A 27,764-nucleotide genomic window follows, 5' to 3' on the forward strand; every position below is an offset into this window, starting at 1 on the left:
TCACACAGCTATTTGGACTGAGGTCAGATATGAATTCAGGTCCCAAATAGCTGTGTGACCCTGGGCAAGTTACTTAATCCTGTTTGTCTCAGTTTCCTCATCTATCAAAGAAGCTGGAGAAGGAATGGCAAACCGCTCCAGTTTCTTTGCCAAGAAAACCCCAAATAGGGTCATGAAGAGTTTGACATGAGTGAAATGACTAAACAACAAAGCACTTAATAAAGGTTGGTTAATTGCTTGATTTCTAGGAGAGATGACCCAACATAAATGAACCACAGTACACATTAGTTATTTATTGAAATACTTTAAAAGGTTGATGATGGAAAAAATAAGTTTATCGTGAGGGTTTAGATTCTTTAGATTTATTCTTTCATTTAAAAAAGTTGCTGTCTACAGAGGGAGTTCTAACCAGGTATAGAACACATCAGGAAGCATGCGGCTACTGTGATATTCTACAACATAGCAAGAACTGTGCACTCCCTTGGCACCACAGGTACAGCCAAGATACAATGATTTACAGACTGAAGGAAATTAAACAGTAATGGTCTTTTGAACCAGAAACATTCATAATGTATAAATTGGCTCCTCCCCCTGTGATCTGAAAGGGTTTAAAAAATACAACATACTCGAAAATTAAAGAATACACAACAATTACACTGATTCTTTTGCTATGTGACTTTTTGAAAGTTCTGCTCTACCCTTAAAGGGGAGCCTCACGTCCAGCTGTACATGTCACAAACTGTACCAAGCCTTGGTGGTCGGTGTGCCAGAGTGAAGCTGTCCCTGAAATGAAACAAAATTCTATTGGAAAACTGACGCCCACCCTCCATGGAGAGACAGTTGTGAACTGTGCCTCGTGTAGCTTAGAGTCCCCTCCCACCCCACCCCCAGAACATCAATTCAAATGAAAGTGAAATAAATAAGTAATCCATGAGCAAGTACAATGGAGCTGAACTAAAACCTATGACAGTGAGTTCCAATTAAACACTAACTAAAATGATGCTGTGTGGGAACATCTATGGACAGCATTCCCATCACTCAGTTTCTTCGGGAAGCCACATATCTTGCTGCCTGCATATGTACATTATTTACAGAACATTCCCTTTTGGCCTCTGTAGCACGGCCACCTTTCTGTGGCCAGTAGGGAGAGCTCTCCTTTGCATACACTAGCCAATACTGCAGTCCTTGCTATCTTTTAAAATACTCTTACGCAAGAATTACAAATATTAATAAAGTAACTCTGCATATATAAATATCTCAACATTTCTAGCAGAATTTAAAGCATTCAGAATGTACATAAAAGTATTGGTTTTTGGTAGGGCCAGTATTGTACTTGTTTAAATCATCGCTGTTTCAACAATGCTTTGTACATAGCAAACCCCAAAACTGCAAATACTGTAGCACCAAAACTTGCTCGAAGCCAAAACGTGGAGCTCTTGAGGTCAGCTTGTGTCACGTGCCTGCAGTCAGAAAACAGAAGCAATTTCAAAAACAGGACTTATTTGAAAACATAGTGTTATATCAATCAAGAACTTTTAGGGAAGTATTAGGACACTTGTCAGGCTAATTCAAAACTGCTATATTTACTGAAAGCTTTTCATCAAAACAGATGATAGCAGTTTAGCCATTATCGTCTGCAGGGAAAAGAGGCAGTAGCTTTGCAATTAGCTAACATTTTAGAATAGATGAAGTTTAGGATTTTTTATTACTGCATTTTTCTCATGAAGAAAGACCAATAAATAGGTTAAAAAACAACCCACTCTTTTAAATTATCTGCTGGTCATTAAAAATGAGAAATATGATCAAGTTTTCACATCTTTGAAGGTGATTTTGCTGAATTCAAACAATGAGCAAAATCACCCCACTCCAGGAACCTCAAGATACACTAGGTAGCTTAGTGACAAGTGGCAATACTTTTCTAAGAGCAGCGATTAATCAAACTTTAGAATTCCTAGTCCCCTTTTAAAAATTTGGAGAAAGCCTCCCCCACCAAAGAAAAAAATAACTACTAGTTTGCATCATGTTAAAAACTTGTTAATAGGAAACCGGGGGTTAGTGAAACAGGCAGTGACAACAGTACAAACCAAAAGACGCAATGTAACATGGTAGAATGAGAGTGGTTGGATGACATAAAAGAAGCCATGTTATGCATGACAAGGGGTGGACAGCCAATGAACCCAATCTCCCCCTTTACCACAAACTAAGTTTGTGAACATGCTCAGTTAAAAACACTGCTGGCCACCCTCAAGTCTCAAGTATGACAGCTTACCAAAAGGAAGATAAAGCTTTTAAAGCCAAGGTGGGTCCAAGGAATTTATTCATGTGTCACCAAAGTTTTAATTAAGCAAATGCAACTGAGGTGATGTGGGAAACCTATAGATTAAAGCGTTTATGGGTATAGTCTAGGCTAAGTTATTTTTAGGCCTACGTACATTGGAGAAACAGATTTTAGGTGAAAGTTAAATGTCTACAAGAAAGGAGATACCGAGTGTATAAACACATGCAAAGGAGAGTTAATAGCCAAAACATATATTATACCAAATTATTTTGCCCCTTGACTTAGTCACAGAATGCAGAATTACCTTAGTTCCTAAACATTTCACTGCCTGTTGTAGCTAGGGTGATTTTGCATTCCATGAGCCCCAGGAACTGGGAGCCAGCAACTCAAGCCTCAGTATTTCATGCTTATCAGTACTGCCCAGCAGCACAGCACTCCAATGCTTTCCCTCACACATCAAAAGAAAGGCAAATCTCTCTTTTCAAATCATTCTTTATGTGTGTTTTTTAAGAGTAAAATGATAACACAGGTGCATTCCATCTTGCTAAAGTTAGTTCTTTTAACACACAATATCTTTTTTTTTTTTAATCACTTAAGGAACTAGATATCTGGGTTTCAGTTTCTCCAACTGGAAAACACCCAGCAGGGTCAAACCAACGAGCGTGGGAAATGTTACCTGGCTTCAAGAAAAAGTGGACCTTGAGATGACTCCATGAAGATGGAATCTTCTACGGAACTGACAGCGTGCACCTGGTGAACAATACTGCCTTCGTCGTCTGCTAACAGCATGGCACCCCACTCAGCTACCTGGGCTCTTAACCTTTTGCACACATGCACAGTTTGTGGTTCATGGCACAGCTCAACACAGCAAGGGTCTTAAAATATACCTCTTTGTACACATCCCATAATATAAATTTACTTGCCAGACTGCAACGCTTTGTCTCATTCTTTCTACCTTTTTTCAGACTTTAAACAAACTTATTCTATAATGGGGTTATCACATTTAATAAGCATTTGGTTAAAAATAACCTTGAACACCTGAACAAGCAACTCTAGGGCTCTTGAACACATTTCCCTATACATTCTTAACACTGCTGTTTCTAACACTAAATCTGAGACACTTGAATTAGCTCCTTGAAAGCACTACCAATCTGGCACTTTGGGGCAAATACGGGCACACCAAGTATCCATTTATGAGGCTAACAACCAGGTCCTGATATATCTCAATCACCCAAACATCAAAGGGGTAAATCACCCAGCGTCTAACTCTTACCGTTTTACCTGCAGACTAATTAACCACTACAGAAATGATATATATGAAAGCTAACACACATCCCCAACTAACATCTTAGAAGCTACAAAAAACATACAAGTTTACACTGACTGATGCTTTCATGGCTAGTGAGAGTTTCTAAACTACTCCAATTCAACAAGTACATAATATTAAAAATAGGAACACAGGTTACAGGTACATTACAGAGCTTATCTTGTAGTGGGTTCCAATAGCAGCCAAAGCAATGCAATAAAATTTCTCCATTCAATATTGAGGATGAATTTCTTATCTTCTCTGCTTCAGAAACCATTCTTTAGTCCCTATCTCCTTCCTTGTTGGGATTAATCTCACATTTTTACCAACATGGAGGCGAAAGGTACTTTTTGTTTGTTTTTATTTTTTTAACCTTGAGGAAGGGCAGGAAGGACTGGCTTGCTCTAATCATATGAAAAATACAATCAAAAGGATTTCCCAACACAGAATCTCTTATTCTATAAATATGTTTAATGCAGGCTCCTCTTTGTTGGAGTTAGAAGAACAGGGGACTGCTACTGAAGAAAATATCCATCTTGACAGCTCAGTTTTCATTAGCTTTGCAACACAGTATTTATCTATTCCCGATAGCACTCTATGTAATACAGATGCACATATTTACACGTGAGAAACATCAAGTGCACACACTGTTGAGGCTTGGCTCAGACAAATACAACCCCTTAATGCCACTGGCTTACTGTAATACTTATGGCAAGCAACCACTTACTCCTAAAATACTTCAACATCTTCCTTAATGTTACAGATATTCTGGGATACAGAAGCATAGTTGGGAAAATAAATTATTCTTTCATTAAATGTACTTGAAAACTGTACTCAGCAGGCAGTATTTATTACAGAGAAGGCATTTTTAAATCTGACAGCACATCTGTCATTACTCAGCTCAGTGATATCACGTAAACAGAGACAAGAGGGATCTAACAGATATTAGTCAAGGAAGTAGTAAGGTCTGATTCAAGTTTCTTTTTTCAGATCTCCAGCCTAAGCACAAGCAGTGGTTTCATGAAGCTGCCCAAAGGTAAGCCAAAACCACACCTCAGTGATCCCAAAGTGCAAATCTTTCAGAGGGTTCACGCCAACGACCATTTTAGAAGACATGTCCATATCTTATGACATATCTTTTCTACCTCAACTACCATTCCAGGATCTCTTAATGTTGCTTGCCAGCATAAGATCATACAGTTCAGCAATTCTCAGTGGCAATATCTGATTAGAACATATGATTAGAACATACATTATGAATTAAGTATGATTAAATGCTTGAAACTACCTTTACTTAAGCGTCTATATAATATATATATATATATATATAGTGTCTATATAGGTGCCTGAAACACAGAGCTGTAAATGTAATTATATACGTACAGGGTGAGCTCTAAGTCTCTGCAACATGACAAAAAATTAGTAAAACTAAGTATACGTTTGTACTTCCCTTGTTTTTTGCTTTATAAAATAAATGTAAAGTTTGTTTTAAAATTTGAAAAACATGTTGAATTTTTATACTGGGTAAACATCAATACATTTATAAATAATCCCAAAGGGACTCAATCAGAATTAAATCTACCCGAGAATGTACAAATTAGGAGGAGAAGGGGAGAGTAGCTGACCAGTGAAATAAAGTACTTTATTGTACAGAAGGTACTTTCCCTCATTTCAGCCCTGTGGAAGGGGTGCTACAAGCATCACTACTTCCATTTTACAGAGGAGAAAACTGAGGTTAACCAAGATGTCTCCAGGTGACTTGGAAAAGCCTAGGCCCTATTGAGCACCTTTTCTAGTATATCACAATAACTCCTATGCTACATACACCTTGGCAGGGTGCCAAATTGGGGGTGAGGGGAGGTTTAAATGAGATAAAAAATAATTTATTTTTCTTTAGCGTCAAATGCAGGCCATTTCGCAACAGGAAGAATCCCCTAACATTAGTAATATTAGGGTAAGCTTTCTGGGGTTTGTTTAACAAAATGATCTGAAAATTCAGTCTTCGGGGTCCTGAAAATGCTCCTACTAAAACCGATCAGAATATTGAGAAGGGGGGACGTGGTAGTAAGAAAGTCACTAGTCCTGGAGTTGGGGTCCTGAGTTCCAGTTCCACCTCTGACCCTTACTACCTATGGGGCTGTGGGCGAGTCATTGAACCACCCTAGTTCTCATTTCTGCCACTGCAGATTCCACGGTTTGGACTAACCAGCCTCTGAGGGCCATCCATTCCAGATCTAGGATCTGAGGATGGGAAAGAGGAAGGAGATCAGGCCCAGGGGAAGGCCCACTGAAACTGTGCTGGGTCTCCTCCAATTATCTCTGACATGAATGTATTCTTTCCCTTTCTTCTTCTCCTCTGTAATCTTATCCTTTCCAACCACAACACTGACAAACATAGCCCAAGAACACATTCTCTTGACACTCCATGCACACGTACACTCTGACATGAAGCTGACTTCAAAGAACAAAATAAACTGCCAGTGTTTCTACAAAGTCCAAGCTAACATGCACCTGCAACCATAGCTAATACCATATTCTAATCATCATAACACCAGAGCTACTAAATGAAGAACCAAGCCAGGTCTCCCCAAACTAAAGCTCAGGTGACTCTAGCCACTTCTTGCTTGGTTTGGGGAGGGGAGGGGCAGGGGTTGTCAGGGCCTAGGACTTCCTCCAGCAATAAAGACTGTTAGTACCTGAGATCCTCAGGGGCCGAGATCCTTGAACTTAAGTGACCTGCCCACAGTAACACGGCTCACTATGAGTCGGAGGAAGGACATCAATCCGGTCCTTCCTGGCTCCAAGGCCAGCCAGTCACCCCCTCTGCTGCTTTAGCTTGCATAAAAAAGTCTTCTGATCCAAAAAAGTTTGTCTCTCAGACGTCTGGAAGGTCTGGCAAAGACGTGCTTTTCTGAAATTACATGGCTGTCAGTTTTGACCTCATTTTCCTTTCTCTATTCCTTCTTTGGCAAAGAGTATTCTGAATATTCATTTCTAATATAAAAGTTGATTCTATTCATTCAAACTGTAGGCCCCAGGGCCACAACAAAATGCAACATTTTGGTGACATGAAATGTTTCGATCTGTTTTTTCTCAAAATATTTTTAGAATTTACAACACAAGTGCCCAATGTGGGTTACTAGTACCACATTCTATAAGCAAGCTGTTAACTGAGCATGCCTTAATACTAACACACTTTGGAAAAGGACAGAACTGTGGCCCCATTTCCAGGAACGCTTCCCTGGTCATCGGCAAAATCCAGATTTGCAGAAGATGGAAGTTACAGAAAAATGCTCTAATATCATCTAAGTACACCTAAATAGACAGACTAAAAAGAGTATCAGTAAAGGCAAACCACATGTTGCCAGATACTTTAACATACTAACAACAAAATCTAAAAGATGCAAGCAGCAGCAATTTACCTGAGGAGACTTTAACAAGTTCTTGTGTATAGTAGGTGAATACAGTATCAATGAGCAAACTTTTGCAGGAAACTAGCTGTTTTCACAAGGAAAACCTAACTTAATGTCACATGTACAGTGAGCATCTTGAGTTGCAGTCAGGTACCATTATTTTGCTTTCAAACTAGGAAGAAAAAGATAAAATCCTTTTACACAATCAACCAAACACACATAATATTTGAGGTTCCATATTATAGTTATCCATGTTTGTATCTTATCTTATAATCCGACAAACATTTATTAGGTACCTCAGAGATTCCATGAGATGCTTATGGTACAACATTAAAAAAAAGACTCTGCCTTGGGCTTACAGTATACTGGAGGCAAGGAAAATGGCCATATTTTAGGTGCATTTAAACACAAATAAGCATAATATAAGGTAGGAAGTGATGGCAGCAAAAGAGATCTGTGAAAGAATTTTGCATCTCCCCCAGTACTTGGTTAAGACAGTGGGCACTCAGTAACAAACATATGAGTGAAGGAATAAATGCAACATAACTCACAAGTTTATAGCTGAGACAGCTTCCTTGAAAAATCATCTTTTTATTAGTGTGCTGCCCAAGGCATTGACTAAAGGTTTGAAAATGGGAAGATCTTTTCTTCCAAAAATGATTGTGGACTGAAATGACAGAATCTGAAGAAAGAACTGATTACCATTAAAGCTATGACATTTGTACTGCTAACCAATTCTGTAAATTCCTGTAATGAAGTAAGTTTCTGATTTTAAAAAATTTTGGGCATCCTAACAGGCACAAGAACCACAACTCATGGATAGAAAGGCATAATCACCTTCTATTCAAAGATTCAATAGAAGGTAAATTAAGAACTTTGTTACCAGAGTAAAATGCTGCTCTCACAGTATATAAACAATTAGCCAATGATTTGATTAAACTAATGCAAATAATTAAAATGGAATGGAAGAAACATAATTCTAAAACAAAAGTGGGAAACAAGCAACAAAACAAAGTCCCCAAACAGAAGATTCTTTGATAAAAATGTGGCTAAAATAAACAGGAGGATTCGACACAGCAATGTATGTGGGACATGTATTACAAAGCAGAAAAGAAAAAGCTGTAAAGAAAAGCTGTAATGTGACCAAGCAGCCGACGAGTGCTAATGAATGTCTATAAGAAAGAAAACATTAAAACTGTTTATATGTAAAGCCCTGCATTACACTAATAATCCTCAGGCATCACATGAAAGTGTAGGAGTCTGGAAGGAGGACTACCAAAAGGGCCCTGGGCAGTTCAAACAAATGATATCATTTGCACCTTCACAGTAACTTTGTGTCCACATTAAAAAAAAATCAAGAAATTTACAAGAAGGATTAGATATAATATATAAGTATAAAATGTACACAGAAGGTATTTTTCATTTTTCTAATGAACACAGCTTTCATTATGGAACAGTTAAGGAAGAAGCAGGGAGAGAACCAGCATTTATTAAGCATCTACTATATGCCAGGCACTGTGTGAGGCACTTTATAATATTATCTCTTTTGAACTTCACAATAACCTTATGAGGTAGGTGCTGTTATCACCCTCCTTTTACAGCTGGGGAACTGAGATCATTAATTGACCGGGGTGGGGGGAGAGAAGCCTTGATGACAGGTTAACAATATAATTTATCATCATGTAAAAAGATAAACCTGAACAGACTGGCAAGAGCAGAATAGCCTACATGACTTTTACTTTGAAAGAGAGTTCCAGAAACGTGGCTATATTTGCATTCTCAGTTTTACATGACGAATACAACATATACTCAGAGATTTTTTAAAAACCAAAATGGTTAACACTTAGCCTCCTATCCTAGGGAATAAAATTAGAAAAACAAGAGGTACCAACACTGTTTAACAGGTAAAGGGGTTAATCCTTCTGGAAGGATTGTTAAGAAACAAGCCCTGAAAGGGACTAGCTGGTAGGAGTCCATTTGGATCATTTCTTTTCCTCTTCCTCAGCTGTCAAGATTTAATTTTTCAGTTATCTATTATCATGTTGGAGATTAAAAAATTCTGCTATTATTGGCAGACATTAAGCTACTCCCCGTTGATAAATGGATGTAGTTAAAGTACCTATGATTCTTCAGGGATCAAAGATGCAAAGTGGTCCACAGGATGGCTGCAGAGTATTTCTCATATATTCTACCTCCCTCGTATTGTAGTTTAGATCAAAAGTGCTGGCCTAAAGTCACTGTGGCCACCAAATGAACCCAAGCAAAAAAAGAATGCAAATAAAATATGCGATAAAGATTAAAAGATAATACCCATTACACATAGCACTCCAAGATACCCTATGAAACACCAATCTGTACTAAAAAGTCACTAGGGATGTCTAGAATGGATTATCAATGGAGAACAATGATTTGTAGCAGAAAGAGCACTCAACTTGAGAGTTAGAAGATTTGATTTCTAGTTCAACTCTGACCCTAACTATGTGTTCTTGATTAAGTCATAATAACTTCTGGGCCTATAGTTTACATAGGGCCTCCTAATGTGCAAAATGAAGGGGTTGAGTCTTTTCATTTTTAAAATTCTGTAAGTCTATGAGTTTGTGAGCAGTAATTATTAGGAGCCCAGGTAGACTCACTTAAGAAAATATCATGCTAAATCAACGTCATTTCCTTTTTTTATATAGAACCACAAGATTGGGAGATCTGTGGAATGCTATAAATACATCATAAATAAATTTCAGCAATCGGATAACATGCTCCCATGAAATCCTTACAGATATGATGATGAAACCTTGATAAAGGGTGATTCACAGTTGGCATTCAAAAGAGTACTGACATGGTCCTCTTTCAATCCGTAGGATGTTTCTCTCAGGGGTAAATCTGGATTTATACATCCAACACTTTCAGCAATAGTTTGGATGAAAACATAAAAGGAATTCTTATAAAACTTGCAAATGACAAAGCACTAGGAAAGTATAGCTAATGAAACAGACAACAGATTCAAAAGAATTTCAATAGGCTAGAATGACAGGCCAAAATCAAGATGAAACTTAACAGAGGTTAATATAAACTACAACATAAAATAATGTAAATTTCTGTAAAAAAAGCTTGTATAAAATAGGCTAGGGACCTTTGGGTGAGGAGCAGTTCACATTAAGATGATCTGGAAATTTAACTGACCAGTCAGCATAGCCAACACAACTTTTTAAAAAGCTAACATCATCAATAGAAATACAGTAGACAGATTAGAGAAAATTAGTTAAACTGTACTGTGCGGGGGTCATACTACATCTGAAGAATTGTGTTCAGTTCTAGGTGTCAAATCTTATGAGAAACACTACCAAATTAGACAGTTGTCACAGGCAAGTAGGATAAGGAGGAGTGCAGAAAGGATCTCATCTGAGGAATGGAAATAGGGCTATTTAAGTCTATAGAAGGAAAGAGTAAAGGGAGACATGATAACTATCTTCAAAATCTAAAGGTTGGGCATGCCAAAAAATGAGACTATTTTTGTGCTTTTCTACAGTAAAAAGAGGACTAATGGGTGGAGTTGCTGAAATGGAATAAAGGAAAAAAATCATTCCCACAAGGAGTTACTGGGTTATTTAGTGGCACGACTATTTTAAAAGGTCCCCTTCATTAGATATAGCCAGGCAGAGGCCGAATGACCTTCTCTGGAGGATGCTGCATTAGCAATTCTTGTTCTAAATGAGAGCATGATTTGTAATGAGTCTATGAATATGGAGTCACTGGGTGAGAGAATTCTTTAGTTTGAGCTACCATTCTTTTACCAAACCAAAAGAATAGTTTCTGTATCGCTAATGCTTTATAAAGGTGCCACAATAAAGTAATAAGATGGATTTTTAAACAAAACTGATTTTTTCAATCCTCTAATATTTCACCAGTCACCACAGTCTAAACCACTTTTGGATCTTCTCTTTTGGAATTGCCTTTAAAGCCAGCGTACAAGCTTTGATAAAAATGAAGTGGGGATCATATCTCATTCTTTATTACTCAGCTGGATGGCAATTTTATTTACCAGACTTGATTCTAAACAACATCTGAATGCTTAAAAAAAAAATCAAATCTACCATCAAAAGACAAAGATTTGCTAGCATGAAGGATATTCTTAAAAATACAATAGGCCTGAAAAAGATTCCAAAAAAGGGTTTCCAGATACATTTCTGATCCCTGGCAATGCTGCTGAAGTAAACGTAAAAACTTTGAGAGTGACTGCACTGAAGGAGACAAGATTATTTGGAGGAATGAGTTCAGTTCTGTGAAATAATCCAGTGGTATTACTTTACAGTCACACCTCTCAAGTGCCAGGAGACAAGGACTTAGAAAAACACAACTCTCAGAAAGTAGCCTTGCTGGCCCTGAAATTCCTTTTCCATATTACTCAAGGTCTGTAATACAGGTGACATGAGATGCTCTGTTGCTGAGGAGTCAAAACCATTCAGTCAGCTTCAGGAATAGAGGTTATTTAAGAAGCTACAGTTTTCCTCACAACATATTCACTAGTTTAGACAAATCTAATATGCCATGAACATTAGTAAGGTCATCTGAATAACATTTTAATTTGTCTGAATAAGCTCAATACAATAAAATACCACCTACCACTGTAATCTTTGTACTCCAGGTGTCTTCACTTTCCAACATTTCTAAAATATTTCTACTCCAGCCTCTCTATTATCATTCAATATTAAAAAAATAAAAACATCAGCCTCCTTAAAGCAAAACCCCAAATCTTCCTTACTCATTCCGTCACAGCATCCCCAAATCCATCTCTTATCTTTAAGAAATTACTAAGGATGGTCACAAATCTTAAGTACAAACCACCATTCAGCACAATGAGAGTTTTAGTGCCAATTAGATGCATTTTAAGACTAGTCTCCTGGCCAGTGGTGGCTATGTAATGAAAATCTGTATTAAAAAGAAAAGTATCTATTTTCTTTCTTTGGTATTTTAATAGAATGCCCGGCAGGCAGTAAATAAAGCGAGGACCTGGTAAGAACTGCCGTGAAGAGTTTGTTCTTTACAGATTGCAGCAAGTCTGAGTTGAGGAAGCTCTGACAGATGCAGAATGTGCACCTGTTGCAGGTGCACAGACAGCGTAACCGGGCATGGCTGCGAAAACACACAGAAGGACACAGTTGAGTTCTTACTCACCAATGAGGCACCGCGGGGCTGTGCCGATTTTTTGTTGTTTTAAAGAGTCTAAGGCATCAGCAACATTTACAGAGGAAAGGGGCAGCTAAGGGCGGACTAAAGCTGTGCAGAGTGTGATGCTCCCTGAGGCGACCAGATGGGCCACAACACCCATGTATAAGACCTAAGGGCACAGGGCAAACTTGTGCTTTTGAAGAGAGTGGTGGGGAAAAATTATTACTGCATGATTTTTAGTGTCTGCACAGCATTAGATGGCACCCTCATCAGAAAAAAACAAAAATAAAAACAATCTGCCAACAGGACAAAGTTTTGTTTGCATTTAAAATAATCTCCACTCCCCCCTCCCCTAGCACACACACACATGCTTGAAAACCAGGAAGGAGTAAGTGCTGCTGGTGAATAAAAGACAACAAAAGACAAGTCTATCCACTTCCAGAGAGGCAAGAATCCCACCCCCACCCTCATTTTACCCACCGCTTTGGGTCCCAAAGGAAACCAAAGTGCTTCCTAAACTCCTTGGAGCCCCATGGTGGGATCACAGTGCTCTCCATTAAACTCGGGAGCTGCTGGGCCTGGCAGGCAGAGCCTAGGACTCTAGCTAAGGAATGAGGGGCAACATTAAACCCAACTGGAATCAGGAAGGGAATTAATTTAGGGGCCTTTCAAGTGGAGGGGAACAATTTGGCACAGTTGCAGGGCACAACTCATTATACTTCAACCCATATGACTAAGGGCCAAAGTTTTTCTTTAACAACAGCCAGTTGGTCAAGCTCAGTCAACATGCGAGACTTGGGCAGGTTACCCCACATCCTCCCACAAGAGGCCCAAAGGGCAGGGCCCTCAGAAGAGGGCCTTAGGGAATCAATCAGCTACCAAGTCTGGCAACCTCTGAGCATTGCCAGAGGCTTCTCAGTAGGACAACATGGCTGCACTGGTGAGAGCTGAGGAGGGTCATGGCAGATGGTGGTGGGATGGTTAAGAAAGATTAGCAGTATCCCATGGAGAAAAAAATTTTTGTTAAGTTTCAATATGAACCAAACCATTCCTTTTAAAAATATGACTTGTGAGGATGAGAACATCACTGATACTAAAGCCATTACCAGCTGTCATACTGGAATCCATCTGTTACTTTATAAATTGAATCTAAGTCTTTAACATACATGAAGCTCTATCCATCAAGAAAGGCAGGATGCAAAGTGTGCTTAGCAACAGCAAGAGGCTTCAGGAGAAGCAGCTTCAGATCAACCACAGAACAAGTCTCAATGTATGTACATTTTTCAAATATATGTGTGTATACATATGCATACATGTAATACTGTGAGAAGCACTGTAAAATGCAAATCTACATAAAAAGATATATTAAAACATGTTAAAAACATACATGATAAAAAAAGATACTCTACACCAAGCAATAAGCTCTCCCAAGCAGTGCGTTTCTATGTGATTATGGCATAACAGAAAGTATTATAAGAAAAGACACTTGGCAATCCTGAAAGAAAACATCAACAAAATCCCTGGGAAAACATAAGGAAAAAAATAACTTACAAAGTAGTTTTTTTTTAGAAAGACCCAGAGTTTCCTCAAATTCTCTATTCTATTAATGTTTTAGTAGGATCTGTCTTTGTAATGATCCTCTCTGCATATATATGTTTTAAAGCAATAATATCATATAAATTGTACAAATACAAGGAATTATAGCACTAGGAATGACTTTTTGTCCCATTAGAAAGTAATTAGAATTTAAAGGGTTTTTATTTTTTTAAGGCATCACTGGAACACCAGAAAAGTCAACTATTTGACCTATAAAATCTATAATATGCTAATGTTCTGAAATTATCCTTTTACTGAAGGGAAGATAAACCAATCCTGGCTGACAGCAATGTCTGATTATTAGTCTTTTATCATTCTGCATTTTTTCATAAGGAGAAAATGTCAAGATCTATATGATGAATAACATGTATATAATAGTAAAATTTTTCACTTTAAACCCCTAAGAAACGCACTGCATGAAATATGAGATTTTGTTACAAAACACAATGGATCTCTCTTTCTCTATGTCTATAATGTACCAGAGGAATACTCTTCAATCATGCATTTTAAGACAATTAGTCAACTTAATGTGACCAGCTCTGTGCATGTGTATAGATACACATATGTATTAGTATATTGTAAATGTACATGAAAATAGGGCTCATAGCCATGAACGGAGAGATTTTATCCAGATCGAATTCTACACTAGGCTTTGTAGCTTATAAAACTGAACTTTCTCCCGAGTTACCTTCCGTTATCCTCAATGACAATTAACCACCAGCAGGAGAGAAACTCATATAAAGAAAGGACACATGAAAACTGCCAATTCTCACACACTGGTTAAAAACAAAGGAAACAAATTCTTTTTTGGTTTGTGTGGTGATGTCTTAAAGGAACAATCAAAAAAACCAAATCTTATACATTGAAATAGGCTTTATTTTTAAAACAAGGGCTGCTTTTGAGTGGATTATTCAATTTTTGACAAATAAAATACCTTCCAAGGAAAACTGTATTCTTTTTGATTTGTACTTTCTCACTGAAAGGTCTCTTTCTGTTGCTAAATCACTTCGATGTGGCAGTGTTCCACCCTCATGACTGATCATGGCATGCTATGCCCCTGTGACCCATGCAGCCTGCAAATAAGAGACAGCAAGTACTTACGGATACATGGCCATTGTTGTCAACTTAACAAAGATATCCTTACTCGGTGCATCAGCAGTATTGCAAGTGAAGGCTTGTGGTGGAGGCATTTTGTGTTTCCTGCAGAAGTCACTGGGTGAAATGCTATATTCTTGTCTAATTTCATGTAGGTCTGATTTTGCTGCTACAATTAAGCAAGGTATTCTACTGTCCATGAAGTGTTGCTATGCAAAGAAAAAAAGTAAAAAACCCTCAAAATCATGGTTACATGAAAACTCAAGGGCATCAGTCTATGAAGGGTGAACTGTTTCAGTTCTAAATTGAGAAGGCATCATTACTTTCAAAAGGATTAACAGAGAGAATACAATTAAAAGACTTGTGTTGTTTAGGCCACTCTCAGACTATAAACAGGATATGAATAGTCTTTAATCTAGAAAACAAAACTAATCTATAACGATGCTCTGGGCATGCTAAAGATTTGTTAAATTCCCTATAGGCATGACTTTGATAACAGAATACAACAGTTACAAACCTTAAAAATCCTGGCACAATATTCAAAGGACTTGGGATTACTGACATCATACACCAAGCATACAGCATCACATATGATCTCTGCCTCAGTTAAGAATTCAGATTCAGAGATATCATGCAGCTTGAAAGGAAAGATAAACAATAATGTAAATGCCAGGAAACAGACAATGGTTCATTGCACACTAAAAGTTATATTTCTACATTTATAGGCAGTTAGGGGGCACCACAGTGTGCGAAGCCCTGGGCCTGGAATTCCAATGGAGCCTAAGGCATTCATTAGCTGTGTGACCCAGTGCAAGTCACTTAACCTTGGTCTATGTGCTTCAGTTTCTTCATCTGAAAAATGAAGATAATCAAGCACCTACCTTCCTGGACTGTTGTGAGGATCAAATAAGATAACATTTGTAAAGTGCTTTGCAAACCTTAAAGAGAGTGTGAGTGTGTGTGTGTGTGTGTGTGTGTGTGTGTGTGTGTGTGTGTGTGTAAGTAATCATCACAATCATCTGCTCTTTGGTCTCTGTTCTGAGAAAGATGCACAGACTAAACAGTCATTTTCACCATTTTCCTGGATGTTTTTAAAAAGAAGAAGTGGAGGTAATTGTCCCTCCTGCACAGAAGGACTGAGCTGATCCCAATCAAGGAGAAGAGCTGAGAAGGAGACTGGCTCTCCTTCTATTTCCACTCTACAGGTGCCACAGAAATCAATGGTAGGAGGTGTCCCAAGCTGAGCTGCACAAGACTTGGCCTCCTGTTACTGCATTTTCTCTCCTCTCTCCCTTCATGTTAGGCTTCCAAGTTGCTGGAACTACTTCTGGGGGCAGGTTCGCATTACCAGTCATGTGTGACTCATTCAATTTGGAAAAAGGTCAACACTGGGAAAATGGTCTTCAAACTTTGGAAGGATCTAAACACTGCTCTGTGCTGATGAGAGAGGGACACAGGGCAAAGAAGAATTAAAAAAAAAGCAAGAGCCATAAATCTTCACTACAAAGATTTAATCTGGTAGACTATAGAGATATTTAAATTCAATGTGGTCACTTATTGGCAGACTGAAAACAGCTCAACTGCTGATGACAGAGCCTCAAACCCCCAGAAGACCCTTCTGGACCTTCCTCTTCTTGTTTCACTGAACTAGTCTTACACAAATTTAATTAAACTTGCTAATGGGATTCTAGATGAGGCTTTAATAACTGTACTATTCATTTCTTGTTCACATAGTGATGAAAAAATGGCTCTTTTAAAGTAGCAAAGGGGTTTGTTTGTTTGTTTAATCTGGACATGTGATCCACTAGACAGAGCTCTTGGGACAAAAATTCCCTTCCCTGATGCAGCAGCTCCTCCAAAATTAGGGGAACATTGGGGGCAGGTGATTACAGAGGCACTGAGGAATCAGCGACTTGCTCAAATTCACACACAGCATATATTCATGCCACAAATAACAGTCTGAGGACCTATTCGGCTCAAAACAGCCAAAAAGCACCAATTCAGCCCCTTCTGCGAAAAGTATCATTTGTTCTGGTCCCCATAACCACCACTGCCCCTTCTAGGCAGCATCCTAAGTAGTCAGTATAAAGAGGAGGAAGTAAGAGGGCAAAGGGGAGCTTGGCAGTCACTTACAAAGAGCCCCATAATTGAAGCGGGCATAACAGTTACCTGCAAATTATCTCATAAACTGGAAACTGCCCCATAGATTAACTAAGGCCACATCCTAAGACTAGGTACTAAATGAGGGAAAGCCAGTCAAGGTTTACTATAAGGGCTCTTAAGTCCTGCCACCTGTCCATGGTGTTCCAGATGCATAGAGTGAAGGCCAGCAGAACATCAACAAATATTATGCTGATGAACCAACCCTAAGATGCAGCTAATAACTTTGAGAAGATGTACATATCTTAATGAACTAACCCTAAGGTAGCAACGTAAGAGTTAGTCCACTCCCTACCACCAAAACCCCCCATAAATGACACCCCAAACTTCTGTCCCCCATACTCCTCCATCCATTACTGGTCCATGCTGTCCAAGTATCCACCAATTCTGACTTCTGTCTCTGTACTGTGTGACTGAAGTATTACTCCCCACTTGCTGCCACTGTGGTCTTTCCTGATGAATATCCAAAGAAATGGATATGCCTGCTCCCGTAGGGACCCCGTGCAATCCCAATCCCTCAGTCACAACTAATAATTCTGTAAATTAAATGGAAATTCATTCCCACTTTGTGCCTGGCACTGCACAAAGTGAAATAAATTCAAATCCTCATGGGTAAAATGGACACAAAATTTCTTACCAACAAGTATTTCTCTTGTCCATATACATAAACAGTATTAATTGCGTAATAAGATTTATGGTCATCACGAATGTGCTTTTGCCTCTGAAAGTGGAACAGAAATCTTTTATTATTTGCAACATAAAATCATGCCACTAAATTTTCACCAATAAAGCCCTTTTATAAATAAAAGGGCTTTTCTTTTCTGTACTATTTGCCCCTTAGCAAATATGAAAATTATGTTGATTTTATATGGTTTTGTTATCAGCCTCTATGGGCAAAAGACTTTTTTTCTACTTATGCTGGTGGCTCAAAATGTTCTACATAAATAAAGCAATAGTTGAAAATGAGGTAAAATAAATTACTGAAAATACCAATTTCAGAACCACCTTCTGGCTAAAAGGCCACACAGTCTTGGGGTCCTTTTATTATAAAACATTTAGAAGAATGAAAGACTCAATGGGGGTGGGCACACTTCCAGCTGCTCACCACATGTGGGACCTGGGATAAGAAACCAGGAAGGCAAATGCTGGGAACAATTAGGGCACAGAGAAAACCTGGTTCAGTGCTTTTCAAATGGTTCAACTCTACAAAGACTACTAATGCTCTCCGCTATCCTTTGCCCCTGATATACATGTTGCTGGGTTTTATTAAACTCTCATGTACCAAACACAACAAATTGAAAAGGATCTACAAAGATGCACGCATGTATCCATCATTCTGCTGAATTTCTGAAAGCTGAAGACTCACCATTAAGTTTCTCCCAAGGAGAGCCTGAAGAACCCCACTCTTGCCACAGCCTTTCATCCCAATAACGTTACATCTAAACACATTTCTTTGAGTCTGCTTCTTTTGAAGATCTATCTTTTTATCTCTTGTTACTAAATAAACAAATAAAAACACACATGATAGACCATTTTTCAGTCTCTAGTTTGCCTTAGAAAAAACAGGAAGTTATGTGGTCACTCATCTGCTTTAAGGAATATTTACTTAGGATAAAGGCCCTATAACAACATCTTATAAGACACAGGATATGAATCAAAGAAATGCTCTTCTGTTCTCTGTATTACAAAGGAATCATAACAAGCAAGTGGAGGAAAACATACCAGAACTGACATGTGGGATAAACAATGAAGACCAATTCATCTTAATCCTTTGGTATTTATAAATTAGACATAAAAAGGCTTCATATAATCACCTGTGATGGCAGAAGCTTGAGATTCCTGTTCTGTTAGTATCGAGTAGCCCAGGTAGCCCAAGTACTCCAGACATCGCTGAACATCTAAGTAGGTAGTAAGCCTAATGAAAGGGAAGAGGAAAGACACAGTAAAGAGCTTCTAAAGGGATGTCTGTAGACACAGAGCTCTAGTAGCTCAAGAGAGGAATCATCCCTTCCCAGCACCGAAGGCTCATGGGCTTTCTCTTTCTGCTAAAACTCTTGAACTACTATGGCGTTGGGAGCACTGGCCTGGAGACAGGAGAACCTGATGTCTCAAAGACCCCCACTCCACCACTTCCTAGGAAGGACCTCATTGGAGGCACATCACACAACCCCTTTGTGAATCAGGGATAATCAACTCTGATATTGTGCAAACCAACCTTCTCAGCACAAGTGGTTTTTCTTTCCAGTTGAACAGCAGCACAGTATATGTAAGTTACTACTGTTGGAGTAAATGTTATTATTACCCAACTCCTGGACAAGGAGACAAGGATACCACCTCAATGGTGGTCATCCCTTCTCTGAGAGGATAAGAGACTTTTCTAGGATCACACTGATATGTCAGAGGGAGGACTTGAACCCAAGTCTTCCTGGCTTAAAGACCAGCTCTCTGACCATTATACATAGCAACGATTCTTCATTTTTTTCTAGGTCATGGACCCTTTACCAGTCTGGGGAAGCCTACGGTCCCCTTCTTAGAAGAATGGTTTGCTGTCTACATACATAATTGAAGGAAATGCTAAATTTCAGTTACAGGATAGTGACACTAAAAAGGTCATTTTAATCACAGGTTAAGAACCAGTACACCATACCATGTAGCCTCTTTTCCACTCTTGTAAAAAGGTGTTTTCTAGTTTGGAAAAGAGAATGAAGTAAATGTCCAATGAGCTCTTGATGAAAATAAAAAATAAAAAAAAACCCTGACCAGAAAAAGCTGGCTAAGTGGAGCACAGCCATCAGAGTATTTAGATGTGAAGCTGGAACAGATCTGAGAGTTATCCAGTCCCTCTAACCCAAACCCCTAATTTTGCAGGTGAAGAAGCTGAAGAGCCAAGAGGCTAAACGACTTGCCAGGTCAGACAACCAGTAAGTAACTGACATGGGATCTGTGGCCAGACCATCCCAACTCCAAGTCAATATCTCTCCACCCTCATGTCTCTCTATATGACACCTCTCTCTGTGGCAGAGAGAGCCTTCATGAAGTTCCCACAAAGCCTGCTTTCTGTCTCTGAGGAGAACATCATACAGAGAATGTGCTCGTGTACTTCCCATGATTATTAACCACTCAGCAAGATGGAGAGCAGGGCATGTAGGTGGCACAGAGGATAGAGTGCTGAGCCTGGAGTAAGGAAAACTCACCTTCCTGAGTGCAAATCTGGCCTCAGACACTTACTAGCAGTGTGACCCTGTGCAGGTCACTTAACCTCTGTTTACCTAAATTCACTGGAGAAGGAAATGGCAAACCACTCCAGTATCTTTGCCAAGAAAATCCAGAAAGGGGTCACAAAGAATCATACACAACTGAAAAATGACTAAACAAGGGTGGAGAGAAAGGAGCTCAGGAGTTAAGGGTCAGAAGACCTGGGTTTCAGGGAACAGCTTATTATTACCTATGTAATTTCGGGCAAGTCTCTTAACCTAATCCTCAGTTTACCTATTCTTCAATTTTTTTTTTGGTAGAAATCTGTAATTTCACTGATGCAAGTCACCCCCTCAGAGGAAGCTCCCCATGCTGATGAACAGCAGCGTCTGTTTCTTGGGGTAACAAGAAGTTAGGACTGCATAGCCAAGTATGTGTCAGAGGTGGGCCTTGAAGCCAGGCCTTCCTCCTCACTCTGAGGTTGGTTCTTTATCTCCTCTATCCTCTTACTCATCTGTAAAATAAGGAAAAACTGACTGGCTTCTCATAAGGTTGTGGTAAAGGATCATAGACTTAGAGATTGAAGGGACCCCAGAGGCCAGTGAGTCCAGCCTTCCTTTCAATTTCACAGATAAACAAACTGATCAAACTGTGGAAATTCTATTTTATAAATAGAGGGTGCTAACAGAAGAGAAACAAGCAACAATAATGCATCAATACATAAGTTTTCCAAATGCCCCAAAACAAGCCTCCAGAAACTTCAGCACCAGAAAGTATAACTCTCTTGTATTAGAAGAATAAAGCCTCTAGGAACATCAGAGAATGCAAGATTCAGGGCCTCTGAGTGACCCAGGGACAACAGCAAACCTACCAAAGTAACAACAGGGCAGGTATCTCTTTTCAATAATGGAAAGCACACACAGACAGAGTGAGAAGAGATCTGGGTTTTCAAATCCCACCTCAGACACTATCGGCAAGTTGCTCAATCTTTGAGGCTTAGTTTCTTCATCTGTAAAATGGGAGTGATAAATCTTGTATTACCTGCCTCACAGGGATGTTGAGGATCAGATGAGATTCTGTTCTGTAAACTCTTAAGTGTTAAAGACATGCCAACAATTACTACTACTACTACACCTAAAACAGGATCTATGAAAAATCCATAAAAGGTAATGGAGTTTCTGCTTTCAAATGACACTTGTATCAGTTTAACACAGAGACCCAAAACTACTGCACAGCTCAGTTTATAAATTATTCTAAAGGAACATTTTCCATTAAGTTAATAAAAACAGCACCATTTTCATCTCTGTATCACTCATTTCCTTTTGTGTCCCTCAAATTGGCCCTGTGAAAAATATTTATAGCAGCACTCTATGTAGTTGCCAAAAACTGGAAGTCAAGGGGATGTCCATCAATTGGGGAATGGCTGAATAAATTATGGTATATGAATGTAATGGAGTACTATTGTGCCATAAGAAATGATGAACAAGAAGACTTCAGAGAGGCCTGGAAGGACTTATATGACCTGATGCTGAGTGAAAGGAGCAGAACCAGGAGAACTTTGTGCACAGCAACGACCACAGTGTGTGAGAGTTTTTTCTGGTAGACTTAGATTTGTGTAATAACACAAGAACTTCTTACCAAAAAAAAAAAAAATCCCAATGGAGGATCTCAAGGCAAAATGCCTGCCACACTCAGAGAGAGAAATATGGAAGTCACTCACATATTGTAGCAGATCATGTTTGTGTATGTGTATGTGTTTGTGTATCATGTTCTGATTTGTTATACGATTTCTTTCATTTATCTTAGTCTGACTACATAGCATGACTATAGTGAAAATATACTCAATAGGAAAGTATATGTAGAATCTATACAGAATTGTATGCAGTCGTGGGGAGGGAGGGGGGGAGTGGGGGGTAGGTGGGGGGGATAAAATCACAATTGTATGGCAGTGACTGTTAAACATTACAAAATAAAAAAAAAAATGTTTGAGAACAGCTGCCCTAAAAAAAAAAAAAAAAAAATTGGCCCTGTGACTGATTTTCTGCACACTCCTACACAGGCTGGCTCCAGACCCCCTGGGCTCTCCCTTCTGACCTCTTCCAGCTTAGCTCCAGTGCTACCTCCCCCAAGAGGCCTTCCCTGATCCCCCCAGGGGCCAGTGCATATCCTTTAAATGGTCTTTCCTCTTATTTTGTGGATATTAAGTGTACATGCCATTTCTCTCAATAGTCAGGATTGTTTCATTTTTTTTGTCTCTTTATCCCCAAAGCCTAGCACAACAGCTGGTACCTAGTAAGCACTTAATAAAATACTCACAGGTAGACTGAATTATCCTCTAGAGCTGATTATGTTTAACTGATCTGATTAAATTATCCCAGGATCATAGATTTAGAGTAGGGAGACAGCTTAGAGGTAACTATGGGTTCAGTACCTGACCCAGCATCACAGCTCCTAGCCTAGTCAGCACTAAACTCTCTGTGCCCCCTAGTGGTCTCAATGTTGAAAGGAATTTTAACCTGTCGATATTTAAGAATTAACAATCTAGCATGTATAAAGAAAACTTGAGGCAATTGGGGACTAGGTGTACTAGGTCTGGAGTCAGGAATAGTGGAGTTCAAATCTAGCCCCAGACACTTCCTAGTTATACCCTGGGCAAGTCACTTAACCTCTGACTTTCTGACAAAAGGATCCACTGAAGAAGGAAATCATAAATTACTCCAGTATCCTTGCCAAACTCAACTGAACGATAAAAACAAAAATGTATATAGAAAGCTTACACATATCTTTTCAATTTCAATCAAAAGCATTACAGTTTTGACCAGTTATATCTTCAACCTAGATTTTAAATGTGTTTATATGAAAACATTTAAAATAATATTTTAATGCTCATTAGGATCATACAAATAAGGTAAGACAGTTGCCAGTCCCAAGTTAGAAAGACTGACGTATAACACATAAAATCTAAAGATCCAGTTTCATGTAGAAGAGGGAAAAGCACTTAACAAATTCTCCTTATTTTTCTATTCTTCTGACCAGTTGTGTCTTTGCTTTATCTAGTTCCACGGGAGAAAATAAAAAATTTGAAACTCTCACACCCTTGAGAACAGAAATATAAATTGTGGCAGAAGAATCTATTTAAACACTTCTGTCTGGTAGACGTAGCAGGCAGTACTGAACACTTATGTGAGGGAGGACATCTTAGCAAGATGGTGTATTGTGTAAACCACCAGAGAGATGCTCTTGTACTTCAGAAGAGCTACAAAACTTTTCATGGCATTAATTCTATAAAAATATCACTTGAAACTACATGTCATTCTATAATAAAGACAAGGGAATTTTATACTCACGTCCACTGTGAAAGAAATCCTTGATAGGTGATCCATCCTCTTTCATTTGTACAAACTGTGTTGTTTACATCGGGCCCCCAAGGCATGTAAGGGAAGACTTTGAATAAATCTTTAAGCTCATCAGGCGATAAAGCACAGTCCCTATCCTGAAAATACATAAAAATGAAGGCAGTGTTAATTTTCCAAGATAAGAGCTTCCTACTTCTATATCCAAAGTCAAATCAATGAATCTAAATTTTCCATGTACTTGAGAAAATCTTCTGTGAAAAATCTATTAGTTATTTTCACAGGTAATTCTAAGCTGAAAAAGTATTTTGCCTTTTTATAAAAGTTTAGAAATTAATAAAGGGTAGGAAAGTCATTTCAACTGTTTAATTTGAGGAGCTTAATCAGTTTCATATGTGCATTTACCAATCACAGTTTAAAAAAATCAATGTAAGCCAATCACAAAGATGTATTTACCATAAGACATCAAAATCAAAGTTAAAAACTTACCAAATCATGCTTGTCAAAAATGCTTTGGAGAAATAAATATGCATGATGATTTAATTCAGTGGTACAGTCAGGAGGTATTTTTAGTCTACAGACCAAAAAGAAAAGGTAAAATAAAAACAGATTATCTAGATGTAAATTTTAATAAGAAATGAATATGAAAATATCAAAAGTAATCTTATACGTAAAAAATCTTTAGTTAATTCTTTTTTTAGCAAGTGTATTTCTCAAAGTGAGTTCTCTCTGTGGTAGCGAACAGCTTAGGATCAATGACAATGATATTCATAAGTAAAGGGTAAAGTGCCGTGTAAACATTTTTATATGTATGTGGTGGATCCTCTAAGGAGAATTTATAGAAAGAAAGGGACAGGAATCACACAGGATGAGAACATGGAGACATGCATTAGTGAAAGGAGCACCCACTTTGATGAAACCCCAGATACAAACTAATAAAGAAGCCTTCAAGTCAGACATGATGAAAACTCTCTCTCTAAAATGCTATGTACTTACTACACCTAATTAGTTTCTAATGTACATAAAATCACAAGACACAAATGGAGGGTTTTCAATACACTAATGCTGGTATGGAACAATGACGTCGATCTAATTATCCTTCACCTCTATGGGGTATGGTCACCAGACTGGCGAGACATATTCCCTGAAAAACTGTGGGGGACAGAAATATGAACAATGCATCTGGGGGACAGGATGCTCTTTTACAGAAAGAAAGCATAAAATATAAGGAAACTGGGAGAGGGCAGGATGATTAACGCAGGTTGAGAAATTGCAGTGGAGAGACAAGAGAGGCCCCAGATCTACTATCTGGGAATAAGACACATGTGATTATCTTGTTACCCTCTGTCAAATTAAGTAATGAGTATCTGCTTGTAATAATCTATTTTTTAACCTTTCCTATGTCATTGTACCCCCTTCTGGCAGTCTGGCAAAGGCTACGGGCCCTTTTGCAGAATCATATTTTCAAACAATTTAAGGAAATGCTAAATTTTAGTTAAAATAAAAATGTTACTTTTTCCCCATCCACATTTTTATTTCCCTTCTACATACAATTTTCTACAAACAATCTAGTTTTTGTTCTCTCAAATGACTGCGTGCATATATGCTTTAATGAAAAGGGGCCTTCTTAGAGGGGACTTTATTGCAGGAGTAAAAGACCCAAGGGAAAAGTGTAAAAGCAGTTCTTACTACTTTACCAACCTGGAAGTAGTAATGGAAAAAAGTTACCAATCCAATAGAATGGCTAAGGAAGCTTCGGTGTGGTGGATGGTCAGTATGGGGCCCATTTTTGTCACAGAAGCTTTCTAAACATCTGATCCTTTCAGTAAGAATGAACACAGGATCTACATTACCTTAAACATTTAATATGCTTTATATTAGCGTTGAGGGTAGTGACTTTGTCTACATTAGAAAATAATTATGGGTCTATAGCAAATAATAATTTTAACTTAACAGTTCAAGAATGTTCCTTACATTGCATTATTTATAAACAAAATATGTGCCCAACAACTGAGAAATGGCAAAACAAATTATGGCATACAAATGCAATGGGATATCACTGAGACATAAGGAATGATGAATGTGAAGAACTCAGAAAAACAGCGCAAGGCTTATATGCATCACTGCAGAATTAAGAAAGCAGGGCTGGGAGGAGAAAAGCAGTATGAAATACAATTATAAGTCAGCATTGAGAGGCACTAAAACTTGTCCAATACAAGTAAATGTCGGAATCATACTATCAAAATTAAACGATACATCCCACTTTTCAGGGAGCAATTGATAAAACTGCTTTTTCAGGAAATACATTTTGTGTATATGTGGCAGGGAGGTAGGCTTATCAGGGAGTGTTTCTTACACAGAAACAAACTATATCAATAAAATGTCTTTAAATTTTGAGAATCTTGCTTATAATAACTAGGCATACAGGCATATTCTACCTTATGTCACTAATTGGTTCTGCAAACACGTGACATCAGGAAAATTTTCATTACAGAAGACAGTTCCATAGAAACAAAGATACAAATGTGCAAGCTGCCAAATGATGTTACAGAAGGATTTTGATGATTTTTCCAATGGGTTTTGTTATGATATTTGTGTGCACCTATGTAATACATGCTCAAAGTTTTGGAATATTAACTGGGAAAATGCTGGGTGGGCTAAGTATCTACCTAGGTGAGCTTTCTCCTTGCAGACAGTGGGGGCTTCCACATGAAGTCCCTGAGAATCTTCACCAGGATAATTCTCACAAGGGGAAGCTGTCCCTGATCATTGTGATCTATCGTCTTGTGTTTCTACAGCTCTAGCCTGAGAATGGAAACAGCCTGGATCCCTTTCCGAAGCCCTAACCTGGAAAGAAGACAAGGGAAAAACCATACCTTCTTTGGGAAAGTGAGGAAGCTTAGTAGCTAAGAGTATGCTATACATAACTTAGGGAGGTACACAGGAAAAGAACACTTATCAACTATTTCTAGACAAATTTGCTCACCATACTCAAAAGAATCCCATTAATCAGGTAGCCATATCTGAACAAATAAATATAATCTCCTCAAAAACTTACTATAATGCAAAGGGAAAATAATCTTCTGTGCACACCGTGTCCCTCCTCATCTCCACCCCCATCCCCCACAAAATTCCTTATTCAGATCATTAGAGAGATCTGTGATCTCACTGATGTTGGTACTCCCTCTATTGGTATAGACCAAAATCCATACATACCTTGTTCTGTGTGATTCTCATTCAACATAATTCCATAAATCCTCTATAGAAAATCCACCCTCTAGTTCTTAAAAAAAAAAAATCTTAAAAACACCAATGTAGTACCTGAACTATCCACCTATTGCCTCTCTTTCTTGCTAGGTGATTTCCATTCCTCTACCTTCACTCCTATCCCATCCTCACCTTCCTTTTATGGTCATCTGCATATCCTTTAGGATATTTTATGACACTATTTTAGCCTTGGCAATTCATAAAGAACAAAAAATTTAAGCCAAGTATTTAACTGCAGAGTTTGTTACCAGATAGAAAATTAAACCATTTTATGATGGACTCTGCAGATAACAGTTGGCAATTAAGCTTAAAGGAATTTTTTAAAAAATCCTTGAAGAATGAATGAATGAAAGTAAAAATCTAGAGATACATACAAAGGGAATAAATATTCAGGTGTGAGCTCCAGATCATCATCGTAACCAAATCTACGAAGCACTGTCCAAGTGGTTTCATGTCTCCCTCTCTGGATAAAAAGTGTGTGTAGAAAAAGGAAGCCTGAAATAAAGCAAATTACCATGTAAATCTTCTGGGTAAAAGGTTTCCAAATGTCATTATAGGCTATTGTTACTAAACGATCACCTGCAGTGCTGTGCTATCTAGTGAAACAAGACTGGTTCAAAATGATGGCCAATGTTCCTCGAGAAGTCAATCATTTAAAACTCTCTTTAAGACAGAGGAGACAGATGCAGCCAAATGAAAAGCTGGATAAAAAAGACCTAATCATCTAAACAGCCATGCCTATAACCAAATAATACTTTTTAAAAATAAAACTATTTTCCAAACTGTACTTGTAGTCCAAATAAAGTTCAGGCTGGAGTTTTAAAAGGCAGTTGATTTCGGAATTTTTAGTTCATGCATATATTCTGTTCTAAAAGGGAAAACAATAGATGAAAGGGGAAAAAATGGTTTCATACATCTTTTTCTCTCCTCTTTCTATG

The 27,764-nt window shown here is 38.3% G+C and overlaps 1 protein-coding gene across 7 annotated transcripts in view; it reads right to left on the reverse strand.

The window, feature by feature from the left end:
- Positions 1 to 273: 273 nt before the first annotated feature.
- The window catches only part of RHOT1 (ras homolog family member T1), a 72,137-nt gene continuing 44,646 nt past the window's right edge, over positions 274 to 27,764 (reverse strand). For 5 of the 7 annotated variants that reach the window (XM_072644981.1, XM_072644975.1, XM_072644976.1 and 2 more), the window contains 11 exons: positions 27,201 to 27,321; positions 24,049 to 24,133; positions 23,554 to 23,699; positions 18,826 to 18,926; positions 18,378 to 18,508; positions 17,649 to 17,732; positions 15,369 to 15,488; positions 14,858 to 15,060; positions 12,002 to 12,124; positions 2,955 to 3,098; positions 274 to 1,460 (listed from right to left, as the gene is read on the reverse strand). In XM_072644981.1, coding sequence (XP_072501082.1) covers positions 1,343 to 1,460; positions 2,955 to 3,098; positions 12,002 to 12,124; positions 14,858 to 15,060; positions 15,369 to 15,488; positions 17,649 to 17,732; positions 18,378 to 18,508; positions 18,826 to 18,926; positions 23,554 to 23,699; positions 24,049 to 24,133; positions 27,201 to 27,321 — 1,376 coding nt within the window. In that variant the 3' untranslated portion in view covers positions 274 to 1,342. The remainder of the gene's footprint in view (positions 1,461 to 2,954; positions 3,099 to 12,001; positions 12,125 to 14,857; positions 15,061 to 15,368; positions 15,489 to 17,648; positions 17,733 to 18,377; positions 18,509 to 18,825; positions 18,927 to 23,553; positions 23,700 to 24,048; positions 24,134 to 27,200; positions 27,322 to 27,764) is intronic. The other 2 variants (XM_072644978.1, XM_072644979.1) reach the window with 2 other exon arrangements.

Source organism: Notamacropus eugenii, chromosome 2, assembly GCF_028372415.1.
Source record: "Notamacropus eugenii isolate mMacEug1 chromosome 2, mMacEug1.pri_v2, whole genome shotgun sequence".
Taxonomy (NCBI): domain Eukaryota; kingdom Metazoa; phylum Chordata; class Mammalia; order Diprotodontia; family Macropodidae; genus Notamacropus; species Notamacropus eugenii.